Source organism: Malaclemys terrapin, chromosome 1, assembly GCF_027887155.1.
Source record: "Malaclemys terrapin pileata isolate rMalTer1 chromosome 1, rMalTer1.hap1, whole genome shotgun sequence".
NCBI lineage: Eukaryota > Metazoa > Chordata > Testudines > Emydidae > Malaclemys > Malaclemys terrapin.
The window spans coordinates 23952964-23977726 of NC_071505.1; the positions used below are offsets into that span (position 1 = coordinate 23952964).

Consider the following 24763-nt stretch of genomic DNA (forward strand, 5'->3'; position numbering starts at 1 on the left):
CTGATGTCAAGGTGCTCAGTGTGGGATCCGAGCAGGAGGACTCCAACACAGGACGAAGCTCAGTCTCCATGAAGAGGGCTCTCAAGCAGCTATCCCACTCTGTGTGTTCTGGGACAAAAGTTTTTACAGATTCTGAACTTGTCCTTTCTATGGGATTCCCCTAAACACTTCAAACAACTGTTGTAGGGGTCACTAATAGGCATCGGCCTGTTGCAGGACGAGTATGGTTTGAAGCCAGGAGATTGGGGCATGCTCTGCTCTGGGGTGAAATCGCAGCTGGTACTCTAACTACCAACTAACCTAACACTTAATGGCTAACTAGGAACCTACAAACTATATACGAAGGAGACAGACAATGGGCTGTGAAGAACTGCTAATGCTCTTGTGATGCAAGACAAGGAGCTCCGATCAACTGCCACGGGTAGTAAGAAGGAACGGAGAGGGCGTAGGGTTGGCAGCATCTAATATGCCAATGCGCGAGCGCAGCACTCAAGGGGGCGCTACAGCCGACCCTACAGATACCACTAAGGCAAAAAAATCTCTGCTGACTGTGCATGTGGGTGCACACACACCTAGAATAGAGTCGACATGAGCAAGCACTCGAAGAAATAGTTCCTAAGCTCTAAGAGACTGATGATCCAGACCCACAGGCTCATCCTTAGTCCTCTTTTCTTCTCCCTCTACATCTTCTCTCTGGGTAATCTCATCTGCAAACAAATTCAACTGCTAACTCTATGCTCACAACTCACAGATCTACCTCTCTCCTCCTGTCCAAGCTAAAATCTCAGCCCATCTCTTCCACATCTCCGTATGGATGTCTACCACCATTTAAGCTTGAGTTGATAGCTAAAACAGAACTCTTAATCTTGCCTCCCACACCATCCCCACTACCTCCTTTTTTGATCACTAGACACCACCACCATCCTGCTGTACTTAGGCCTATAACCTGGGTACCACTATCAACTTTGACCCCTCTCTAAGTCCTCACATTCAGGCTTTATCTAAATCTTGCTGATATTTTTTCTGCATAACATTTCTAACACAGACTTTCCTATCCATCCCCACAGCTAAAACCCTCATCCAGATTCATTACCTCACAACCGGATTACTTCAACATCTTTTTCTCTGACCCTGACAAATGCAGTCTTGCTCCACTCACATCCATTCAGAATGCTGCCAGAAAGATCATTTTCAGAGACTGTGACTTTGCCCATGCCACCCTTCTCTTTGAACCCCTCCACTGTCTCTTCACTTCTCTATCAAAAACAATGTGCACGTATTCACTTTCAAGGCCCTTCACAGTCAATCCTCACCCAACCTATCATCTTGTTAGTTATCAAGCTGTCAATTCTCTCCTCTAATTGGCCAACAAAGCCACCCTCCACTGCGCATTTGTTAAAATTTCTAACAAATATCTTCATGCTTTCTCCCATCCTGTCCTGCACACTTGGAGGACACTCTGTAAATATACGTAAAGCTACCTCATTTATCCACCTTCAAATCCCTCTTCAATGGTTAGGTTGCTAGTGTGCTGAGACTACTAGCTATGACTGAACGAATATTGTCTCATTGTTTACTTGGTACTCTCCCATCTGTCGTCTCATCTTACTCAGATTATGGTCCCTGACCCAGGATCTTATCTTTCTGTTCTATGTTCGTACGACACCTAGCACAATGAAGTCCCGGTCTGTGACTTGGGCTAAAAAAGGACCTAATAATGAGGAAAGTGCCTTTCCCGAGCTGAAGAAGGCAAAGATCTTGACCTTTGCAATCTACCCAGAGAAGCCTCTCACTGCTCTGGAGTCAGAAGAATAGGAGTATTCTTTAGGCAGAGGCCATGCAGTGCTGGTAAGGGCGCCAGGCAATCTAGAAGTCTATGCAGCACTGTGAGAGTTGAGGGTACTGAGGCCAATATCGATGCCGGCATTGGGATGAGCACTGATGTCAGCACTAAAGGAAATCTTGAGAACGCAGGTTGTTGCAGGAAGGAGGGGTTCCACACTGATAGGCAGAGCAGATTCCTAGCTGCCAAATAAGCCTGTGTAATCCCATTAATGTTGCAAATACATTTTAATTAATATTTTTAATAGCACAGAGTTAGAACTTGTTATATTGAAAATGACAAAATGCAACAGCTCAAATATGAGAGAAATAAAATACTTGGCAACATTCACGTGGAAACTAACATTAGTGAATACCCAGCCATGACATTAGAGGACTGGGCCAAAATAAATCTTATGAGGTTCAACAAGAACAAGTGCAGAGTCCTGCACTTAGGACAGAAAAATCCCATGCACTGCTACAGACTATGGACTGAATGGCTAGGCAGCAGTTCTGCAGAAAAGGACCTAGGGGTTACAGTGGACGAGAAGCTGGATATGAGTCAACAGTGTGCCCTTGTTGCCAAGAAGGTTAACGGCATTTTGGGCTGTATAAGTAGGGGCATTGCCAGCAAATCGAGGGACGTGATCATTCCCCTCTATTCGACATTGGTGAGGCCTCATCTGGAGATTTGATAGCTGCTTTCAACTACCTGAAAGGGGGTTCCAAAGAGGATGGATCTAGACTGTTCTCAGTGGTACCACATGACAGAACAAGGAGTAATGGTCTCAAGTTGCATGGGGGAGGTTTAGGTTGGATATTAGGAAAAACTTTTTCACTAGGAGGCTGGTGAAGCACTGGAATGGGTTACCTAGGGAGGTGGTGGTCAGGATTGACAAAGCCCTGGCTGGGATGATTTAGTTGGGGATTGGTCCTGCTTTGAGCAGGGGGTTGGACTAGATGACCTCCTGAGGTCCCTTCCAACCCTGATTTTCTATGACACCACATTTAGTCTTGCCAAGTTTCCAGAAAGTGACTAGGTCATTTTGGGTGCCTCAGTTTTGGGGGCTCAATATGAGACACACTAAAGGAGCCAGATTTTCTACAGCTTGAGTGCTCATCACTTTCTGAAAATCAGGCCATTTTAGGGTGTTTCAGGTTGATATCTCAAAAAACTGAGGCACATAAAATTACTAATCATTTTCTAAAATCTTGGTCCTTGTTCCTTTCAGAATCTATCTGCAAGCGGTTATAGTGTATGTTTACTCTTTAGAAACTTCAAAGCTGGTATGTTTTGTGTTATTTGTTCATTTAGAATATTATCTCTATTTCAGTCAAACTGTATAAAAATATGTACCAAGTAGGTAAAACACACCAAAAGAATGCATGTATCAAGTTTATGCAGTATTTTAGCCCAATATATTAAAAACTGACTAGTGATAGTAGATGCCCAAACTGCAATGGAGCCAAATTTTCAAAAAGTGCTTGTGCTAGACCTCAGAAAATCAGGACCCTTTAAGAAGTCTCAAGTTGGTACCCAAAAATCAAAGCATCCAAAACTACTAGTTATTTTGGAAAGCCTTGGCCTTAAATTTCTTTTCATAAGGTTTTATCTTTAGAAATAAAATGCAACAGAAAAGAAAAAAAGTGTGAACAGAATTAAGCAAGAATGCAAATGCATACTATAAAGAACTTAGTTGCACATTTTTAGTTAACATTTACTGTAAACTAGAACTTATTTTTAACATGGAAACCTGAGAAATAATTGATCAATCATGAAAATTTTCAAGGTACATAAATTATGGAATTTGTATGTTTACGCAAGTTTTTATAACAGTGCAGTAGAGTAGGACTGACGCTGTGTAAAGCCCCAGCTGCCTATTGTAATAAAAGCACGTTACTTGAAGTGCAACTATACTAAACTCTCACAATATAAATGTGATAGTGAACAGCATTAATTTAACCACTCATGTATAATTGCTTAATTATGGTAAAATAGAACTGCCCAACCAAGAGCTATCTCTGATAGGCATGTAGCATGTTTTCAAAAGAACATAATGCATATGAAACAGATTATTTCAATTTCTTATGTATATGATTGTTATACTACTGCAGAGGTAATTATTGTTGGTTTTCATTGAAATAACACTTCAATTAATAAGTACTGTGCCCACTGTTCGGATTTGAGATTATAGGTAGTTATTGTGTTGAATGCTTCTGAAGTCCTGCCATTCCACCAATCTTTACAATTTGAACAAACATTAGTCTGTATTAGACAATGTCTGTATGAGACACAGGTCTTCTGATGAGCCAGAAGACCTAACACTCAGACATCCTCCATCCTTTTAGAGCCATATATCTGTAACATATGGACACACTTCTATGTGTTGCCAAATCAAGAGAAGTCCCCATGTGAAAGGTGCTATAATATAATAATAATATAATATGGAGGTATACTTATCTCATAGAATTGGAAGGGACCCTGAAAGGTCATCGAGTCCAACCCCCTGCCTTCACTAGCAGGACCAAGTACTGATTTTTGCCCCAGATCCCTAAGTGGCCCCCTCAAGGACTGAACTCACAACCCTGGGTTTAGCAGACCAATGCTCAAACCACTGAGCTATCCCTCCCCCCATACTACTATAAAGCAGTGGTTCTAAACCAGGGGTACGTGTACTCCTGGGATATGCAGAGGTTTTCCATAGGGTACATTAACTCACCTAGATAGTTGCCTAGTTTTACAACAGGCTATTTAAAAAGAACTAGCGAAGTCAATACAAACTAAAATTTCATACAGAATGATTTGTTTATACTGCTCTATATACTATACCCTGAAATGTAAAGTAAAATATTTATATTCCAATTGATTTATTTTATAATTATTTGATAAAAATAAGTAAGCAAGCAATTTTTCAGTAATAGTGTGCTGTGACACTTTTGTATTTTTATGTCTGATTTTGAAAGCAAGTAATTTTTAAGTGTGGTGAAACTTGGGGGTACTCCAGACAGACTCCTGAATGGGGTACAGTAGTCTGGAAAGGTTGAGAGCCACTGCTGTAAAGTATTACATACTTACTCTCAATGGCTAAACCATTTAGTTCATAATTTAAAACATATATATGATGCAACAATTTAACTGAAGCATTGCTATCCGATTAGTGTACAGTGATGTGACCTCTAAAATATATTTAAATTTTCAAGCATTCTTCTCATTTAACAGATATAAAGATAGGAACATTTCAGTAGAAAGCAATTATTTCGTAGAATGAAAAAAAAAAAAAAAGTTCTCTAGTGAAGTCAGGGTCACATAATTACACAGTCCAGGTCAGTCTCGGATGTGTTAATGCAGCTGAATTTCCACTTAATAAAACATGCCCAAAGCGCATCAAAATCCCCTATTCATTTTACTATCCAATCACTAAAACCCAGTGAAATCTTAAGCAATTTATATATTATCAGAATTATTTCTGCTAAAATCAGCAACGGCTTTCAGCCCAGGAAATAGCAGCACATTTACCATATGCGGAACTTGAGGGAAAAAAAGTTGGTATAATAAATTCATTTGTTAGGAGAACTACTTCATTTCTATAATTGTGTAATATAATTTATTATCCATGAATTCCAGAAAATCATAATCTATTACAACAAAAGATTCCTATCAATTGTTATTTTTGCATAACAAGTTGGCAGTGTCAAATACTGATGACATTCTGTTAGTCACCCCAAAATGCAGAAAAAAGGTAAGCATAACAGCTTATGCATAGTAACACAAAACCATTCTGAAGTACTTACCAGTCCAATAAACTGTACAAAACAATGACAGCATCAAAAAGGAGGATATAAGGTGGTATAGAGTAACTAACTGAAAGTAAAAAACAGCTCAAACAACTGACATTAGAATTCATACAAAGAAAATTGAACTTCTTGCCATGAACTACAGATTGCTAGCGTTTTTTCAGTAATTAGGAAATATATGATAAACAACATACAAACTACTTATTGTTATACACTGGAATTCAGAACATTATGAACATTACTTTTTCATTGTAATAAGAGTTTTAGGAGTGTAAATCACCATACTTACATAATTTGAAATTTAAGATTAAGTTAGCCATACCCTACACTATGAACAGAAAAAAAATATTACCTTGATTTCTCTTTGTTCAACAGATTTTTCCCATATTTGTTGATCATATGCCCCGATCTAAAAAGAGAACAAAAAGATCTAAATGAAATTACATTTAATGAAACATTAGGCAACAAAAAGACAAATCGGTCTTCACAGAGGTAAGGTACAGCATGAACACAAACAATAGACCATAGTTTCCTTGGAGATACTTATTTACAGAGAAACCTACATTTTCCCTACTTCCTCCCATTTCTCATTTCCTATTATTATGATATTATAAAAATTGAGGGTATTATAAAGAATACACATGGCATCAACAGCTGAAATTTGAAATTCTTAACAAGAATTATGCAAGAAGACAGTTTCATTTATTTTCCTAGTTTTATAATCCTCCCTTACCAAATTCCTTTTCTCTTTATCACAGTCAGAGATTTTTTCTTTAGCAATACCCAATTGGGGTAAGGGATAGGTGCATGCATGCTCTGCTGCCTTATGCTGTTGCACAATCCCATAGAGGGCAAACCCGCCCCCACACCCTCCTACTTCCTTCTTGACAGACTCCAATATAAAGGGAAAGGAGAGTGGGTCATGCAATGGGAGTGTGCAACATCTCAAAAGAATCACAGATACAGACCAGGTGAGTAACCATTTTTTCCTTCAAGAGATTGCACATGTCCATTCCACTTCAGGTGACTCACAAGCAATTCAAGCCAGAGCTGATTTTGGAGACTACCTGAACAATGAAGGAAGGATTACTCATCCAAATTTAGCATCGTCTCTGGAATATTAAGATATAGCATAATGAGTTGTAAAAAGTTATGTACCAATGACCAAGTTTATTCCCGGGGGAATTCTGTGCCAAAAATTAAAAATTCTACGCACAATACTTTAAAATTCTGCAAATTTTATTACTCAAAATAAAACTACATAATCACACCAGTTTCAATTATTTAGGAATTTATTTCAAAATACCTGTCAGCAAATATGTCTAACTATACAGACACACAAAAATTCCCACAGCAGTAGAGAGTTAAAGAAACCCCTATGACAACCCAGTTCCTATTTCTCTGCCCTCTTCCCTCCCCCCAGCCGGGGGGCCATACATCCACAATCCCTTCCCCCCCAGAGCCCAGCCATAGGGCTCCCTTTGCCCAGATTCCTGTCCTCCTACCCCTCGGAGCCCAGGGATATCCAGAGGGAGAAACAGCCTGATCCTGGGTCCCAGACTTGCACCGAGTTTCCTGTGCGCTACCCTCTCCTTCCTTCAGAGAGTGCAGGGAATGGCAGCTCCCTCCTTCTCTCCCCAGCAGTGTCCTCTATGTGTGAGTTGGGTTTGGCAGGTCTGGTGGCCCCTAGTGATGGCCAGAAGAACTGCAGCCCATTTCTGGGGAAGAAAGGAAATTCTGCATGCACATTCATTTCTGCAAAATTCTGCATTGCGTAGGGGTGCAGAATTCTCCCAAGAGTACAAGTTGCAGCTTTACAAATGTCTGGTATAAATACCTGCGACAAACAAAAGCTACAGGACAATATCTATGATTCTAAGGTTAAAGGACTAAACACCCAACCATGAACCCTGCATTGCATCAGAGAAAATGAAGACTTTCTGGATAGAAGTCAGTGTTTGGTACTGCAGATACTGAACAATCAGAGAGGGCAGTGCAAAACGGGGAAGAAAATTGGTGGCATGTGACCTCCAGAAGAAGAAAGAGGAGAACCAATGTATCCTCAATGCAGATAGAGGTAAGAAACTGTTTTCAGGCTCTCGGCACAGGTACTACGGTGAAGAATGGTTTGGAAGAGTCATCTGAGGGAAGGGATCAGAAGGAGACCCCAATTGACCAGAGGGTATGCGATGCATTGTCCTAAGGATGGGGGTTCCATGACCAGCACTGCCAAGGGGAGGAGATGGGTGGTAGTGATTGTTGGGGACTCCCTCCTAAGGGGTACGGAGTCATCAGAGAATATCAGGGTTGGGAGGGACATCAGGAGGTCATCTAGTCCAACCCAATTCCCAACTAAATCATCCCAGCCAGGGCTTTGTCAAGCCTGACCTTAAAAACCTCTAAGGAACGAGATTCCACCACCTCCCTAGGTAACCCATTCCAGTGCTTCACCACCCTCCTAGTGAAAAAGTTTTTTCTAATATCCAACCTAAACCTCCCACACTGCAACTTGAGACCATTACTCCTTGTTCTGTCATCAGGTATCACTGCAAACAGTCTAGATCCATCCTCTTTGGAACCCTCTTTCAGGTAGTTGAAAGCAGCTATCAAATCCTCCCTAATTCTTCTCTTCTGAAGACTAAATAATCCCAGTTCCCTCAGCCTCTCCTCATAAATCATGTGCTCCAGCCCCCTAATCATTTTTGTTGCCCTCTGCTGGACTCTTTCCAATTTTTCCACATCCTTCTTGTAGTGTGGGGCCCAAAACTGGACACAGTACTCCAGATGAGGCCTCACCAATGTCGAATAGAGGGGAATGATCACGTCCCTCGATCTGCTGGCAATGCCCCTACTTATATAGCCCAAAATGCCGCTAGCCTTCTTGGCAACAAGGGCACACTGTTGACTCATATCCAGCTTCTCATCCATTGTAACCCCTAGGTCTTTTTCTACAGAACTGCTTCCTAGCCATTCAGTCCCTAGTCTGTAACAGTGAATGGGATTCTTCCGTCCTAAGTGCAGGACTCTGCACTTGTCCTTGTTGAACCTCATCAGGTTTTTTTTGGCCCAATCCTCTAATTTGTCTAGGTCCCTCTGTATCCTATCCCTACCCTTCAGCGTATCTACTACTCCTCCCAGTTTAGTGTCATCTGCAAACTTGCTGAAAGTGCAGTCCACGCCATCCTCCAGATCATTAATGAAGATATTGAACAAAACCAGCCCCAGGACCAACCCTTGGGGCACTCCACTTGAAACCGGCTGCCAACTAGACATGGAGCGGTTGATCACTACCCGTTGTGCCAGACGATCTAGCCAGCTTTCTATCCACCTTATAGTCCATTCATCCAGCCCATACTACTTTAACTTGCTGGCAAGAATATTGTGGGAGACTGTATCAAAAGCTTTGCTAAAGTCAAGGAACAACACATCCACTGCTTTCCCCTCATCCACAGACCCAGTTATCTCCTCATAGAAGGCAATTAGGTTAGTCAGACATGACTTGCCCTTGATGAATCCATGCTGACTGTTCCTGGTCACTTTCCTCTCCTCTAAGTGCTTCAGAATTGATTCCTTGAGGACCTGCTCCATGATTTTTCCGGGGACTGAGATGAGGCTGACTGGCCTGTAGTTCCCTGGATCCTCCTCCTTCCCTTTTTTAAAAATGGGCACTACATTAGTTTTTTTCCAGTCATCCGGGACCTCCCCCAATTGCCATGAGTTTTCAAAGATAATGGCCAATGGCTCTGCAATAACATCCGCCAACTCCTTTAGCACCCTCGGATGCAACGCATCTGGCCCCAGGGACTTGTGCTCGTCCAGTTTTTCTAAATAGTCCCGAACCACTTCTTTCTCCACAGAGGGCTGGTCACCTCCTCCCCATGCTGTGCTGCCCAGTACAGCAGTCTGGGAGCTGACCTTGTTTGTGAAGACAGAGGGAAAAAAAGCATTGAGTACATTAGCTTTTTCCACATCCTCTATTACTAGGTTGCCTCCCTCATTCAGTAAGGGGCCCACACTTTCCTTGACTTTCTTCCTGTTGCTAACATACCTGAAGAAACCCTTCTTGTTACTCTTAACATCTCTTGCTAGCTGCAACTCCAAGTGTGATTTGGCCTTCCCGATTTCACTCCTGCATGCCTGAGCAATATTTTTATACTCCTCCCTGGTCATTTGTCCAATCTTCCACTTCTTGTAAGCTTCTTTTTTGCATTTAAGATCAGCAAGGATTTCACTGTTAAGCCAAGCTGGTCGCCTGCCATATTTACTATTCTTTCTACACATCGGGGATGTTTTTTTCCTGCAACCTCAATAAGGATTCTTTAAAATATAGCCAGCTTTCCTGGACTCCTTTCCCCCTCATGTTATTCTCCCAGGGAATCCTGCCCATCTGTTCCCTGAGGGAGTCAAAGTCTGCTTTCTGAAGTCCAGGGTCCGTATTCTGCTGCTCTCCTTTCTTCCTTGTGTCAGGATCCTGAACTCGACCATCTCATGGTCACTGCCACCCAGATTCCCATCCACTTTTGCTTCCCCTACTAATTCTTCCGGTTTGTGAGCAGCAGGTCTAGAAGAGCTCTGCCCCTAGTTGGTTCCTCCAGCACTTGCACCAGGAAATTGTCCCCTACACTTTCCAAAAACTTCCTGGATTGTCTGTGCACTGCTGTATTGCTCTCCCAGCAGATATCAGGGTGATTAAAGTCTCCCATGAGAACCAGGGCCTGTGATCTAGTAACTTCTGTTAGTTGCCTGAAAAAAGCCTTGTCCACCTCATCCCCCTGGTCTGGTGGTCTATAGCAGACTCCCACCACGACATCACCCTTGTTGCTCACACTTCTCAACTTTATCCAGAGACTGAGGTTTTTCTGCAGTTTCATACCGGAGCTCTGAGCAGTCATACTCCCCTCTTACATACAATGCAACTCCCCCACCTTTTCTGCCCTGCCTGTCCTTCCTGAACAGTTTATATCCATCCATGACAGTACTCCAGTCATGTGAGTTATCCCACCAAGTCTCTGTTATTTCAATCACATCATAGTTCCCTGACTGTGCCAGGACTTCCAGTTCTCCCTGCTTGTTTCCCAGGCTTCTTGCATTTGTGTATAGGCACTTAAGATAACTCACTGATTGTCCTGATTTCTCAGTACGAGACAGGAGTCCTCCCCTCTTGCCCTCTCCTGCTCGTGCTTCCTCCCGGTATTCCATTTCCCCCACTTACCTCAGGGCTTTGGTCTCCTTCCCCCAGTGAACAGTCATCCATCTGCTGTCCAGACCAAGAGACTCGAGAAGTGTGCTGCTCGCCTGGAGCTAGAATTCAGGATGTGATGGAGTGTCTGCCGAGACTGATCAAGTCCTTGAATCACTACCCCTTCCTACTTCTTTACATGGGCACCCATTACGTTGCCAAGAATGACCTTGAGTGGGTCACTGCAGACTACGTGGCTCTGGGAAGAAGGATAAAGGAGTTTGAGGTGCAAGTTGTGTTCTTGTCTATCCTCCCTGTTGAAGGAAAAGGCCCAGGTAGGGACCATCGAATTGCGAAGGTAAATGGGTGGTTGCGTAGGTGATGGAAAGAGGGCTTTGGATTCTTCGACCATGGGATGTTATTCCAGGAAGAAGGATTGCTAGGAAGGGATGGGATCCACCTAAGAGAGGGAAGAGCATCTTCGCAGGCTGGCTTGCTAACCTAGTGAGGAGGGCTTTAAACTAGGTTCGCCAGGGGATGGTGACCTAAGACCAGAGGTAAGTGAGGAAGTGGGATACCAGGAGGAAACACAAGGAGGAGGGTGCAACAGGGGAAGCCTACTGATCCATACTGAGAAAGTAAGGCAATCGGCTAGTTATCTTAGGTACCTGTAAACGAACGCAAGAAGCCTGGGAAACAAGCAGAAAAAACTGGAAGTCCTGGCACACTCAAGGAACTATGATGTGACTGGAATAACAGAGTTGGTGGGTTAACTCACATGATTGGGTATAAATTGTTCAGAAAGGACAGGCAAGGGAGAAAAGATGGAGGAGCTGCACTGTATGGAAGAGAGCAGTATGATTTGTGACAAAGTTCCTTCTCTATCTTGGTGGTCCTGCGCTTATTGGCGGATTTTCTTGCCTCAGAGATTCACCATGTGGGTTGGGGAACAGACCAGAGACCTTCCCCTCTGGTAGAACCCACAGTCCAGGTCAATTGGGAGGTTTGGGGGGAACCCGGTCCCGCCCTCTGCTCCGGGTTCCAGCCCAGGGCCCTGTGGACTGCAGCTGTCTAGAGTACCTCCTGGAACAGCTGCACAACAGCTACAATTCCCTGGGCTACTTCCCCATGGCCTCCTCCCAACACCTTCTTTATCCTCACCACAGGACTTTCTTCTTGGTGTCTGTTAATGCTTATACTCCTCAGTCCTCCAGCAGCACGTCCTCTCACCCCCAGCTCCTTACACCCAACCCATGAGCTGAAGTGAGCTCCTTTTTAAACCCAGGTGCCCTGATTAGCCTGCCTTAATTGATTCTAGCAGCTTCTTAATTGGCTGCAGGTGTTCTAATCAGCCTGTCTGCCTTAATTATTTCCAGAAAGTTCCTGGTTGTTCTGGAATCTTCCCTGTTACCTTACCCAGGGAAAAGAGACCTACTTAATCTGGGGCTAATATATCTGCCTATCACTCTCCTGTAGCCTCCTGCTGGGCCGCCGTAGCAGGGTGTCTGAGCAGCTCCGGAAATGGACAGGACTGCTCCGGTGTCTCTCCCTTCGAGGGAGAGCACTGGTGCTCAATCAACTAGTCCTGTCCATGCTCTGGTACCGGCTCAACACCCTGGTCCCGGCCCCGGGTTTCCTGGCCAACCTCCGGACGTCGATTCTGGGTTTCTTTTGGTCAGGACTGCACTGGGTCTCTGCGGGGATTCTCCATCTACCCCTGGAGGAGGGAGGGCAGGGCCTGAAGTGTCTACACGCTCTGGTCCACGTCTTCCGCCTCCAGGCCCTGCAGAGGCTCCTTTATGGTGCAGGTAGTCCGGCGTGGAGCGTATTGGCGCACGCCATCCTGCGCCGCTTCCAAGGGCTCCACTATGACCGGCAGCTCCTTTGTCTTCATCCGAGAGGTCTTCCGCGAGACCTCTCCAGGCTGCCGGTCTTCTACCAGGACCTCCTCCGGACCTGGACACTGTTCTCAGTGACCAGGTCCGTGGCGGCCTCCATGGGGGCAGATCTCCGTGCGAAGCCCCTGCTACACAATTCCCAGCTCCGTGTGCAGGTGGCAGAGTCCCCCCCGTGGTGCGCCAGAGGTTGGTCCTGGCAGAAGTCACCAAAGTCGGAGACCTCCTGGACTACGACCAGGGAGACTGGCTGGATCCCCTGACACTCGCTCAGTGCATGGGGCTCTCCAGACCTCGTACTCCCCGGCACGTTCTTCAGGAGGTGAGGGCTGCTTTGCTGCCCGCTGCTCGGGACTCTCTCGACCGGGTCCTGCGAGAGGGCACGCCCCACCCACCCTCCGCTCCGAGCCCTCCAGACTTTCATCGGGCCCCTGCTCGTGGACCCAACCGGCCCCCTCCCCGTCCCTTCGCCATGAGCCGGCTGCATGATCTGCAGCCGGTTCTGTTCCAGACCGTGCCAAGGAAACATCTATACACGCTCGTGCTCCATGTTCTTCATGTCCTCATCCTCGCGTCCCGCCCCGATACGAAGTGGTGGGACCTTCTGCCACCTCTGGAGGGTGAGGAGCCCCGGTAGGCCAACCTTTATTCTACTCTGATCCCAAAGCCCACCGGGGACATCAGTTGGCGGCTCCTTCACGGAGCTGTGAGCACGGGCGTGTACTTGGCGCGGTTTACCCCTATCCCAGACACCTGCCCCTTCTGCGGCGTGAGGGGGACCCTGGCGCATGTTTACCTGGAGTAAGCCAGGCTGCAGCCCCTATTCCGGCTCCTCATGGATATTTTGTTAAGATTTTGGTTGCACTTTTTTCCCTCACCTTTTTATTTATGCACTCCCTATCCATCGCCCCACAAAGTTACAGGACCTCCTGGTCCACCTCCTCCTGGCCCTAGCGAAACTGGCCATCTATAAAACCAGAGTGAGGAGGTTGGCCCATGGAGCCTCCTGTGACTGTGGGGCCTATTTCAGGTCCTCCGTTCGTTCACGTATCCGGGCAGAGTTTCTCTGGGCAGTATCCACTGGCTCCCTTGACGCCTTCGAGGAGCAGTGGGCGCTGTCCGGGGTTCTCTGCTCGGTGTCCCCATCTGGTTTGCTTCGTTTGACCCTTTGATCTCACTCCTGTCCCTGTTCTTTTATTAGTTGTCCCCCGTAATTTTTTGGTCTCCAGGTCCTATGGATCCCCCCTTAGGCTGGGGGGGGATCCTTTAGCAGTGGGCGGGCTTTGCCTGTCACAGATTGCTCAGAGTTCCAGTATGAAACTGGAGAAAAGCCTGTTGAGTCTCTCTGGTTTAAGTTTAGAGGTGAGAGCAACACGGGTGATGTCTTGGTGGGCATCGGCTACAGACCACCAGACCAGGAGAATGAGGTAGACAAGGCTTTCTTTGGACAACTAACAGAAGTTTCCAGATCACAGGCCCCGGTTCTCCAGGGGGACTTCAATCACCCTGACATCTCCTGGGAGCAGTGTACAGACAATCCAGGAAGTTTTTGGAGAGTGTTGGGGACAACTTCCTGGTGCATGTGCTGGAGGGAAGAACTGGTAGGGGAAGTAGAAGTGGGTGGCAACCTGGGCAGCAGTGACCATGACATGGTCGAGTTCAGGATCCTGATAAAAGGAAGAAGAGAGCAGCAGAATACGGTGGATAGAAAGCTGGCTAGATCATCTGGCTCATCATCAGGTAGTGATAAACAGCTCAATGTCTAGTTGGCAGCCAGTATCAAGCAGAATGTCCCAGAGGTCAGTTTTGTTCAACATCTTCATTAATTATCTGGATGATGAGATGGATTATACCCTCAGCAAGTTTGGGGATGACACTAAGCTGGGGAGAGAGGTAGATAAGCTGGAGGGTAGGGATGGGGTCCAGAGTGTCCTAGACAAATTGGAGGATTGGGCCAAAAGAAATCTGATGAGGTTCAACAAGGACAAGTGCAGAGTTCTGCACTTGGGATGGAAGAATCCCATGCACTGCTACAGGCTGGGGACCAACTAAGCGGCAGTTCTGCAGAAAAGGACCTGGGAATTACAGTGGACGAGAAACTGGATACGAGTCAGTGTGCCCTTGTTGCCAAGAACGCTAAAAGCATATTGGGCTACATTAGTAGGAGCATTGCCAGCAGATTGAGGGAACTGATTAGTCCCCTCTATTCGGCATTGGTGAGGCCACACCTGAGGATTGCGTCCAGTTTTGGGTCCCCACTACAGAAATGATGTGGACAAATTAGAGACAGTCCCGTGGAGGGCAACAAAAATGATTAGGGGGCTGGGGCACATGACTTCTAAGGAGAGGCTGAGGGAACTGGGCTTTTTAGTCTGCAGAAGAGAAGAATGAGGGGCGATTTGATAGCAGCCTTCAACTACCTGAAAGGGGGTTCCAAAGAGGGTGGAGCTAGGCTGTTCTCAGTGGTGGCAGATCACAAAACAAGAAGCAATGGTCTCAAGTTTCAGTGGAGGAGGTCTAGGGTGGATATTAGGAAACACTATTTCACTAGGAGGGTGGTGAAGCACTGGAATGGGTTACCTAGGGAGACGGTGGAATCTCCATTCTTCGGGGGTTTTACAGCCTGACTTGACAAAGCCCTGGCTGAGATGATTTAGTTGGGGCTGGTCCTGCTTTGAGCAGGGGGTTGGACTAGATGATCTCCTGATGTTTCTTCCAGCCCTCATCTTCTATGATTCTATGATACTTTAGTCAGGAATTTTGGATGCAGACATATGTATACCTTTTCCTTATTAAAAAAACTGCATTAAGGAGAGTCCGCTACCAAAGCTTGTAATTCTGTCATTCTTCTCAAGAGGTAACAGCTACCAAAAATACTACTTTCATAGAGAGATGCAGTAAGGAGCAAGTAGCCCTTCGTTCAAAGGGTGGAACCATCACCTGAGTTAGATCCCATTCCTCCCTCGAACTCCATGGTGCTATGACATGGGGATTTAAACTGACCAGATCCTGTCCAGATCTGATTGACACAGGATTAGAAAATACCAAAACAGCCCACGGTTGCTTCCCCCCCACAGGTGGAAAGCAGAAATAGCTGCCAGATGAACTTTGATGGATCTAATTGATAGGCCTTGTTGTTTTCGGTGGAACAAATAGTCCAGAACGTGGTATAGAGGCCAGGACTCTATCCTTTTGCTTTGACCATAAGGATAATTATTTCCACTTCAACTGGTAAGCATGTTTAGTAGGTGACTTTCTGGTATTCATGAGGATGTTTTGCACATTCCCCGAACACTGCCTCCTGAGACATTAACCATGGAGCATTCAGGCCATCAGATGTAGCAGGCAGCCGTGGTCTTGGAAGTTCAGATTGGCTTCTGAAGGTAGTATCAAAGGAGCCTCAGCAAACAGGCTCACCAGACTGGTGTGATAACAAAACGCACTTCTAAACAATGACTATCTGATCTGGCCACTCTCTGCCTGTTCAAATATAAAATTGTTACAGTGTTGTCCATGAGGACTTGTAGGCCCTCTCCCTTGATATGAGGAGAAAAGCCAGATGAATAGCTCACAATTCACATATTTTTGTGGAGAGCCCAAATCTTGAGGAGACCATAGATGCTGAGTCTGTAGATTTCCTAGGTGAGCTCCCCAACCTAGAGAATCATAGGGTTACTTGGGACCACAAGGGCCATCCAGTCCAACCTTCCTCCAAGATGCAGGACCTGTTGTGTCCAAACCATCCAAGACAAATGGCTATCCAAACTCCTTTTGAAAACCTCCTCCAGTGAAAAAGCTTCTACAACCTCCCAAGGCAGTCTGTTCCATTGTTCTACTATTCTTACAGTTAGGACGTTTTTCCTGAGATTTAATCTAAACCTGCTACACTGTAGTTTGAACCCATTGCCTCCTGTCCTACCCTCTGTGGGAAGAGAGAACAACTTTTCTCCATCTTTTTTGTGGCAGCCTTTCAAGTATCTGAAAACCGCTATCATATCCTGCCTTAATCCCCTCTTTTCCAAAGTAAACATACCCAGTTCCTTCAGGCTTTGCTCATATGGCTTGTATTCCATCCCTCTGATCATCTTTATCACTCACCTCTGAATCCTTTCCAGGTTCTCTATATTCTTTCTACACAGTGGTGACCAAAATTGGACACAGCACTCCAGCTGAGGCCTAACCAGCATCGAATAGAGCGGTACTATCACCACCCAGGGCTTGCACGCTATACCTCTGTTAATGCAACCTAAAATTACATTTGCCTTTTTTTTTTTTTTTGCAACCACATCGTATTGTTGACTCATGTTGAGGCTGTGATCCACCGCAAATCCCAGATCCTTCTCAGCAGTACTGCTGCCAACCCAGTTTCCCCCCATTCTATATTTGCCCATTTGTTTTTTCTTCTCCAAGTATAGCCTTATATTTGTCTTTGATAAATTGGAGAATTAGACACCAAAATGAAATTCATCAAGATCCCTCTGAATTTTAGTGCTATCCTCCAAAATATTGGCCATTCCATCCCCAGCTTTGTGTTATCTGCAAACTTGATCATTATGCTCTCTATTCCTACATCCAAGTAATTAATAAAGATGTTAAATGACACCAGACCCGGAGCAGATCCCTGTGGAACCCCATTTGAGACCTCCTTCCAATCTGACATCATTCCATTAATAGTTACTCTTCATTTGCAGTTGTTTAACCAATTATTTATCCACTTAATGGCAGTTCTATCAAGCCTGAATTTCTCCAGCTTACTTATCAGAACGTTGTGTGGGACTGTGTCAAAAGCCTTGCTGAAGTCCAGGTACATTATGGCCACCACATTCCCCCTCTATCCACCAAATCAGTTACCCTGTCAAAGTAAACCAAGCTGGTTTTGCATGATTTGTTCTTGGTAAATCCATGCTGGCTGCTAGGGATTACCCCTTCATCTTCCAGGTATTCACAAATTGAATGTTTTATACATTGCTCTAGTAACTTCCCAACTATCAAAGTCAGGCTGACTGGTCTATAGCTTGCCAGAGCCCCCTTCCTCCCCTTTTTAAAGATGGGCAGTGCACTACGCCTTCTCCAGTCTTCTGGGACCTCTCCTGTCAACCATGAGTTTGTAAATATTATTGCCATATTATTTTGCCAAATATTATTGGCTCCGAGATATCTTCAACTAATTCCTTCAGTATCCTCAGGTGAATAGCATCCAGCCCCACTGCTATTAATTCATTCAAATTGAATGAAGTGTCCATAACCAGAGTCAGTGTGGGTAAGGAAGGGGCAAAGGAAACTCCAATACATACAATGCCCAGATCCATCCACCAGTCTAAGAAGGCTAGTTCTCTTGTGGGCACTCAACCCAGCATGTCTAATGGGTGACGAGCTAGGGAGTACACTGATTTTAACCAGCTCTGAAACTTTCTGAGATGAAATCTGGCATGCCGAATCACGTACATACACATACCCAGTAGTCAGATAATTGCTGACTGTTGAAAGCAGATGGGCTTTGAGCTCTATGGTAATTTTTAATATTGCCTGGAATCTGGCTTGATGTAGGAACACCAATGTTATTGTAGAATCCAAAACTTCCCCAATAAATTCTACTCTCTGAATCGGGGAGAATATTGTTTATCAACAGACCCTGAAGAGGGATCAGATCTTGGAGAGACTGACTTTTATTTGGAACTCAGATCAACCTCAAACCAGCCAGTCAGCTATCTAGGTAATAAAATTCTTGCCCCCCAGTTTTCCTTAGGTATGCAGCCGTTGCCACCATGCATTTTGTAAATACTCAGGGGGCAGTGGACAGGCCAAAAGGAAAGACTAAACGGATAATGGGCGTTGGTGACCAGATACTTAAGGAATCTCCTGTGGCTTTGATGGATAGCCACTTGAAAACATGTATCCATCAGGTTAAGAGCAGCATACCAGTCTCCAGGATCCAGAGTGGGGATGATGGAGACAATTGGTCTGTGGTAAAATAGGACCACACAAATAAGAAGTGGGATAACCTGTTGGAAAGTAAATAAGGGAGGGAGGAACTCAAACAAAGTGATCTGGTACCCTGTCCTCGACAAGGCAATCAAACAGACTGCATGGGATTTCCAGACTAAGAACCCGCTGTGGAAGAAAACTGAGGAGGTTGAGGTCTGCTGTAGTTTCCTCCTGTTTCTGGAATGGCCAGGCTGCCAAGGTGGGAAGAGGGGGTATCTCTGCAGAGATGGAGGACAATTGCTTTTTTTTTTTTTAATTAATTACCCTAAAAGAAAAGAGTATAAATTCCCAACGATTTCAGCATTGCCCTCAAACTCTTCAGAGTGTGGAGCTCCTCTTCCATCTTCTGTGAAAAGAAAGTAGGACCTTCAAAAGGGGTGATCCTGGATAATCTGCTGGACATCCTGGGGGAGACCAGATGGTTTAAGGCACAAACATCTGTGCATAGTTATTGCGGATGACATGGCTCTAGATGTCAAAACTGCCCCATCTAAGGCAACTAGCAGTGAGATCCTAATCTCCAATTTCCCCCCTTCTATGGTGGCCTAAAAATTCCTGCCTGGCATCGTCTGGCAACTTGTCTGAGAACTTCAGTATATTGTCTCAGAGGGAGAAGTCCTACACCAAGCCAGTAAGATTTGCTGGCTAGATATTAAATTGTTGGCCAGCTGTGAAATAAATCTTTCTACCAAAAAGGTCAAGTCCCTTGTCCTTTTGGGGTAGAAGACCATCTTTCATTTACGGCTGTGACTACAAAGGAACCTGACAAGGAATTGGCATAAAAACATTCATAGCTTTGAGAAGGGAAATGGTACCTTCTCTTGGTTATCTTAGCTGTTAGAGGCAGAGAGGATAGCATTGGCTGCAAGGATTTGTTAGGTTCCAATAGGGGGTTTCATTGACAAGGAGAGCCACTCTCGAAGGCCCTGCTGAACCCAGAATGTCCACAAGACTATGGACCACCTCAACAGGTATTTCAAGAGAGGTAGCAACTCTTTAAAAGATCATGGTAAGCCCTCTCGTCATCTTGGACCAGTGAGGTATCTTGAGGAGCTACAGTCTGAGCATGTTGTGAGGACAACAAATATAAAGGAGGCTGATCCTCTTGTGCTGTAGTGGGTGCAGGTGTCAAAGCTTGCAGGCCTTGAGGGTTTTGCTCGGTATCGAAATTAGATCTCCTACCAGGCGTCACTACCAAAAGACTGAGGAACCAAGTAGGATCTAGAAACTGGGGGCATGCCCCATGGGTTCCACATGGGTCATGGGTATGGAATAGGACCCCAACCATCAGTGCTCCAAATTTCTCTCTGACTGCCTCTGGACATCTGGTGAGTATCAGTAACAAAATTCCCTTGATGAAGGAGAAAGGGAATGCCCTCATCTATGTCAAGGGGAAGGGGCATAAGAACCTACCTCAGACTCCATGGAGGACCCTCAGCCCATCATGATGGTGCTGACATCCGGGTTGCAGCCCTGGGGATATTGGTACTAGGGATTATCGCGGTAGGTTGACCCCTAGACTAAATTAGTTGAGAAAATGCCGGATATTCCAATGCTTTATCCCCCACGCTGAACTGACGGCTGATCAGAAGCCTAAGGTAAGTCCGTAGCAAGGGCCTGAGGGTGCATCAGTACAGGGTGAGTGAGCTGTTTCCTGTACCATTAAGGATTCCGGCACCGAAAGGCAGAGTAGGTCTCATGCTGCTACATATGCCTCAGGCATTGTTGGTACTGAGAGATTTTCTTGTTGCTGATTTTGTTGCACAGGTGGTCAGTACTGTAGCAGGGGATGGTCTTGAGGGCCCAGATATTAGTGACGGAGTCAACACCCCTTATGTGAAAGGGTTGGTACCAGCGAGTCTCTTTTGCAAGAGGACCCATTCCTCTGTCCTCCTGAGTGCTTACTAGTGGATGGCACTGGGGACCTTGATGATCTAGCAGAAGTAAGACTTGGCTCCTTGGATGATTTCGACCTCTCGTTTCTTCCTCAGCACCAGGGAAGAAAATCAGTGCCAATGATTTGAGGCAACGTCTAGAGGACAATCTTCACCAATGACCAAGCATTCTGTGTTCTCCTTAAGCAGGAAGGCACAGAAGGAGACTGCATGACAGCCTTCATAAGGATGTGGCGCAGTCTTGCCTCTCAGTTTTTCTTCATTCAGCACTTAAAGTCTTTACAAATTTGGCAACCTTATGTGACCCTTACCAAGGCACTTTAGGCAGGTGGAATGAGGATCACTTGCCAACATACATCTTTTGTAGCCAACACAATGCTGAAACCCCAGAGAACAAGCCATGCCCCAGTACCAGCTGTTATTACCTTAAAACCAGAGGGAACAGATGTTCCAAGAAAATAAAGAAAAAAAACAAATGAAACCTATACTAATCTAAACAACTACTATCTAACCATACCACCTATTTATAGAAATATAAGATAAATTCCCTGTGAGGGAAAAAACTTGCAAAAGCAAGCCAACATGTTTTGACTACCAATCATGGGTGGTAGGAAAGAATTCAGTGGGGTCTGGGGCGGCTCGTCCCTTTATGCCATCATACAGTAGCAAGAGGCAGCAGAAGGTGCATGTGTCCCCACTTCCCCCGACTATTACCACGAAGGAAAAAAAAAAAAAAAAAATCTGTCTCTGATGCACTTGGCACACAAAACACCTGAAATGCAACAGACATGTGCAATCACTTGAAGAGTCAGATTTTATATTATTTCCACATATAGTAGTGTTCCTAGGTAATACTCAATGACGGCTTGTTTTCTGTCCAACAGGTTTTTTTATTTTTTAATCAATTATGATCTACTGAAGCTTTGACCATGAACAATGAAGTTAAAGAGAAAAGGCATTCAGAATAACTTAATATTCTATAAATAACAAAATAATTTAGATTGTATTACTAAAGCAATCAAACCTGAATGGATCTTTATTGAAACATTACATACAAGACAAAATCACTATTTATTTCTGTAACTGAAAATAACCCCTCGATTGTGAAAGGGAAATTTACATTTTAACCATTAGCTCGTTTACTGTCTATTTGCTGGGACACTCAGAGGTCAGAAGAATACTCAAAGTATTTTTATATGGGTTCTGGAAAAACTAAGTGTGCATACCTAACATGTATAAATAAACCTTATAAATTTAACCTTAAGATGTGGAAGACCAACACATCAAAGAAAGAAGAGAAGGCTTTTCCATTTTTTTCATTTTGCAAAAGATGCCACACTTACAAGTCTCAAAAAACGAACTCAATACAAAGGAAAGGTACAAATCAAAGCAGCATCAATTTTTGGTTTCAGATCCTTTAGGCCAAGTTTCAGTCAAGAGCTATTAATTTACAGCAATATTAATAATTAAGTACATCATTTCTGGCCAAAAAAGGGTATATAAGAAAGAGTACATAAGAAAATTCAAGCTGACATTAGTAGATTCAGATTTATAATTAAATAAAATAAACTAATCAATATATTCTCAACCATTTAATTTAGGCACAAAAAGAATGTCTCAAATCATTACTGACAAGTGGGATGTTGCCTCAATTAGATGTTCATATAAATACAGAAGTAACAACTAGTGGATATCATCATAATAAAGCCTTTCTTAGGAGGAATTGTATAATTATGATTTGGACTCTGCACTGAAGAGGCAGGTACATTAAACTTTTTCCAGGCTTCTGCAATCATCATAGAATTAGAATTATAAACATAGTAACAAGCTAGCATAATTTATATGCTTGTTAATATTTCTCAGTACACAACCATATATAGTACTCACAACTAATGGTGGTGTAGTCAAATTGAAGTAGCTGAAAAGTATAGTTGCTTCTGTTTTGTTAAGTGTTGATTAACCAAAGAGAAAGAGATTAATCAAAAGAAAAGGAAACATTTGGCTACCTTTTAAATGCAAAACATTTTTCTGAGTTTATAAAACGCTATTACTCTATTTGCAGACTGGACTGGTTCAATTAGGTTCAGCCAAAGTCCTGAAATGAATATGCTTTGTTATACGGTGGAAGCAACCATCTCTACTCCCAGATCAGCTATTACCAGGGAAAATACAATACTATCTAATAAAGTACAAGGTGTTATTGTGGAACAAAATAAACCCAATACCAGAGAATAACCTATGGCTAGGCCCAGGGCCGGATCCAGGGTTTTTGCCGCACCAAGCAGCGGGAAAAAAAAAAAAAAAGCCGCGATCACGATCGGCGGCAGCTCCACCGCACCGCTTTCTTCTTCGGCAGCAGGTCCTTCCATCCGAGAGGGACAGTGACCCTCCACCGAATTGCCGCCGAAGAGCCCGACGTGCCGCCCTCTCCCCTTGGCTGCGCCAAGCACCTGCTTGCTCAGCTGGTGCCTGGAGCTGGCCCTGGCTAGGCCAAAGTAAATGGTTAATTGTAGAAACAAATCCATTTTAAAAATGAACTGAAGATGTTATTGGTATTGTTTGAGGTGAGAATCTTCTCACAGGAAATGATCATGTATCAACTGTCACAGGTTATTTGGCTACCCTTCCAGTAATTTACTCTGGCAATTAACAGCTTGGTGGATTCGGATTATCTCCATGTTTGGGGACATGCATATGATTGTCAGCTTCTATGTGAGACCAAGCAGTATAAATATAGATTCTTATGAGTTTAGACCAGTATTAGCCTCTGAGGTTCTAGAAATCCTCAAAGAGATTTAGGCTGCCACCTGACAGTTAAGTCCATATTCTTCCTGGTTTGTAAAGTTCTGTGGGGAAGCAGAGTTCATTACTGGAGAATCTCAACATTTCCTTTGGCAGAGTACCACTGCCTTCTTGAAGAGGAATTATTTACTCTTGCTTAAAAGAAATAATTTATTGAAAGTGAGGATTTTATCAGTATTCCAGACTTGGCTGTGACTACACTACAAGCTAGGGATGTGATTCCCCTGCTTATGTACATGTATTCACGTTAGCTGTCACTGAGGTAACGCAAGTATAAACAGCTGCAGTAGCATGGCTTCCATCAGCAGAGGGACGGCTAAGCCATGCTGAGAACATTCTCACCGGTTTCAGGCAGGTTTGTACTTGGCATGGCTCAGCTGTGCTGCCGCTACCAGTGCTACTGTGGCTAAACTGCCCTTTATACTTGCACTAGCTTGATGCCTTAAAAGACAGCCAAAACTATCTTTTCCCCACAAACCATCCCTACTTTCCCCATTTTCTGACCACCACCCTCCTCCTCCATATTCAGGCCCATAATTTGGAGATCTTTTAGTCCTCCCCCTTCCGTGCCTCACACTTCTGGACCATGTTTAAATCTTGCTATTTCTTCCTCCAACGTTTCTCACATCATCCCTTTCTTTCAGTCGCTTCAGCTAAAATTCCTATTCATGTTCTATCTCCCATCTCGATTACTGTAATTTCATCCCTCTTTGGCCTCTCTGATACCTACATCGCTGTTTTCTCCTCAATACAAAATGCTGCCACTTCAACTTCCTTGCCCAGTATCTCTCTCTCTCACACACACACACACACACACCTTTTAATCCTGCCACTTTAATAAAATACAAACTTCTTGTCCTTTCCCTTAAGGCCTGCATAATTCTGCCTCTCCCTGCCTATCTACTCGTATCTCTTATCCACTGGTAACTCTTTTCAGTATATTTACGGGCCCAACAAAAAATGCCAGCCTTAACGCACCATATGAGTTTTCTTCTATGGAATGCCCTTCCTGAACGGATATAAAACGCATTATCCCCTCCAACTTATTTTTAAAGTTAATTGCTTGCACAACTTTCAACCATTATTGACAATTGCCATCAGTGGTTTAAGTTGTCTGAGTCAACTAGTGATATATTTAAATTTGCTTGCCGCTAGTTAAGAGCATGAAACATTTCAGCAAGTTGTGAGGGAAATATAATGGAGCCCTAATTACACCACAGACTTTGCTTTGGAATCCACCATTTACTTACTGCTAGTGCAGAAGTGTGCTCCAAAATTTAAGATTCCACTTTATGTTTTTAATAACAAATGTTTCTAGCTCTAGTATTGCCAATCCCAAGTACTCAAAAAATCATGAGTCAGGCCCTCCCAAAAAAAAAAAAAAAAAAAAA

At 44.2% G+C, this 24763-nt stretch overlaps 1 protein-coding gene across 5 annotated transcripts in view; it reads right to left on the reverse strand.

The window, feature by feature from the left end:
• PHTF2 (putative homeodomain transcription factor 2) overlaps window positions 1-24763 on the reverse strand; it is a 150872-nt gene that overhangs the window by 77818 nt on the left and 48291 nt on the right. For all 5 annotated transcript variants that reach the window (XM_054017586.1, XM_054017583.1, XM_054017592.1 and 2 more), the window contains one exon: window positions 5969-6025. In XM_054017586.1, coding sequence (XP_053873561.1) covers window positions 5969-6025 — 57 coding nt within the window. The remainder of the gene's footprint in view (window positions 1-5968; window positions 6026-24763) is intronic.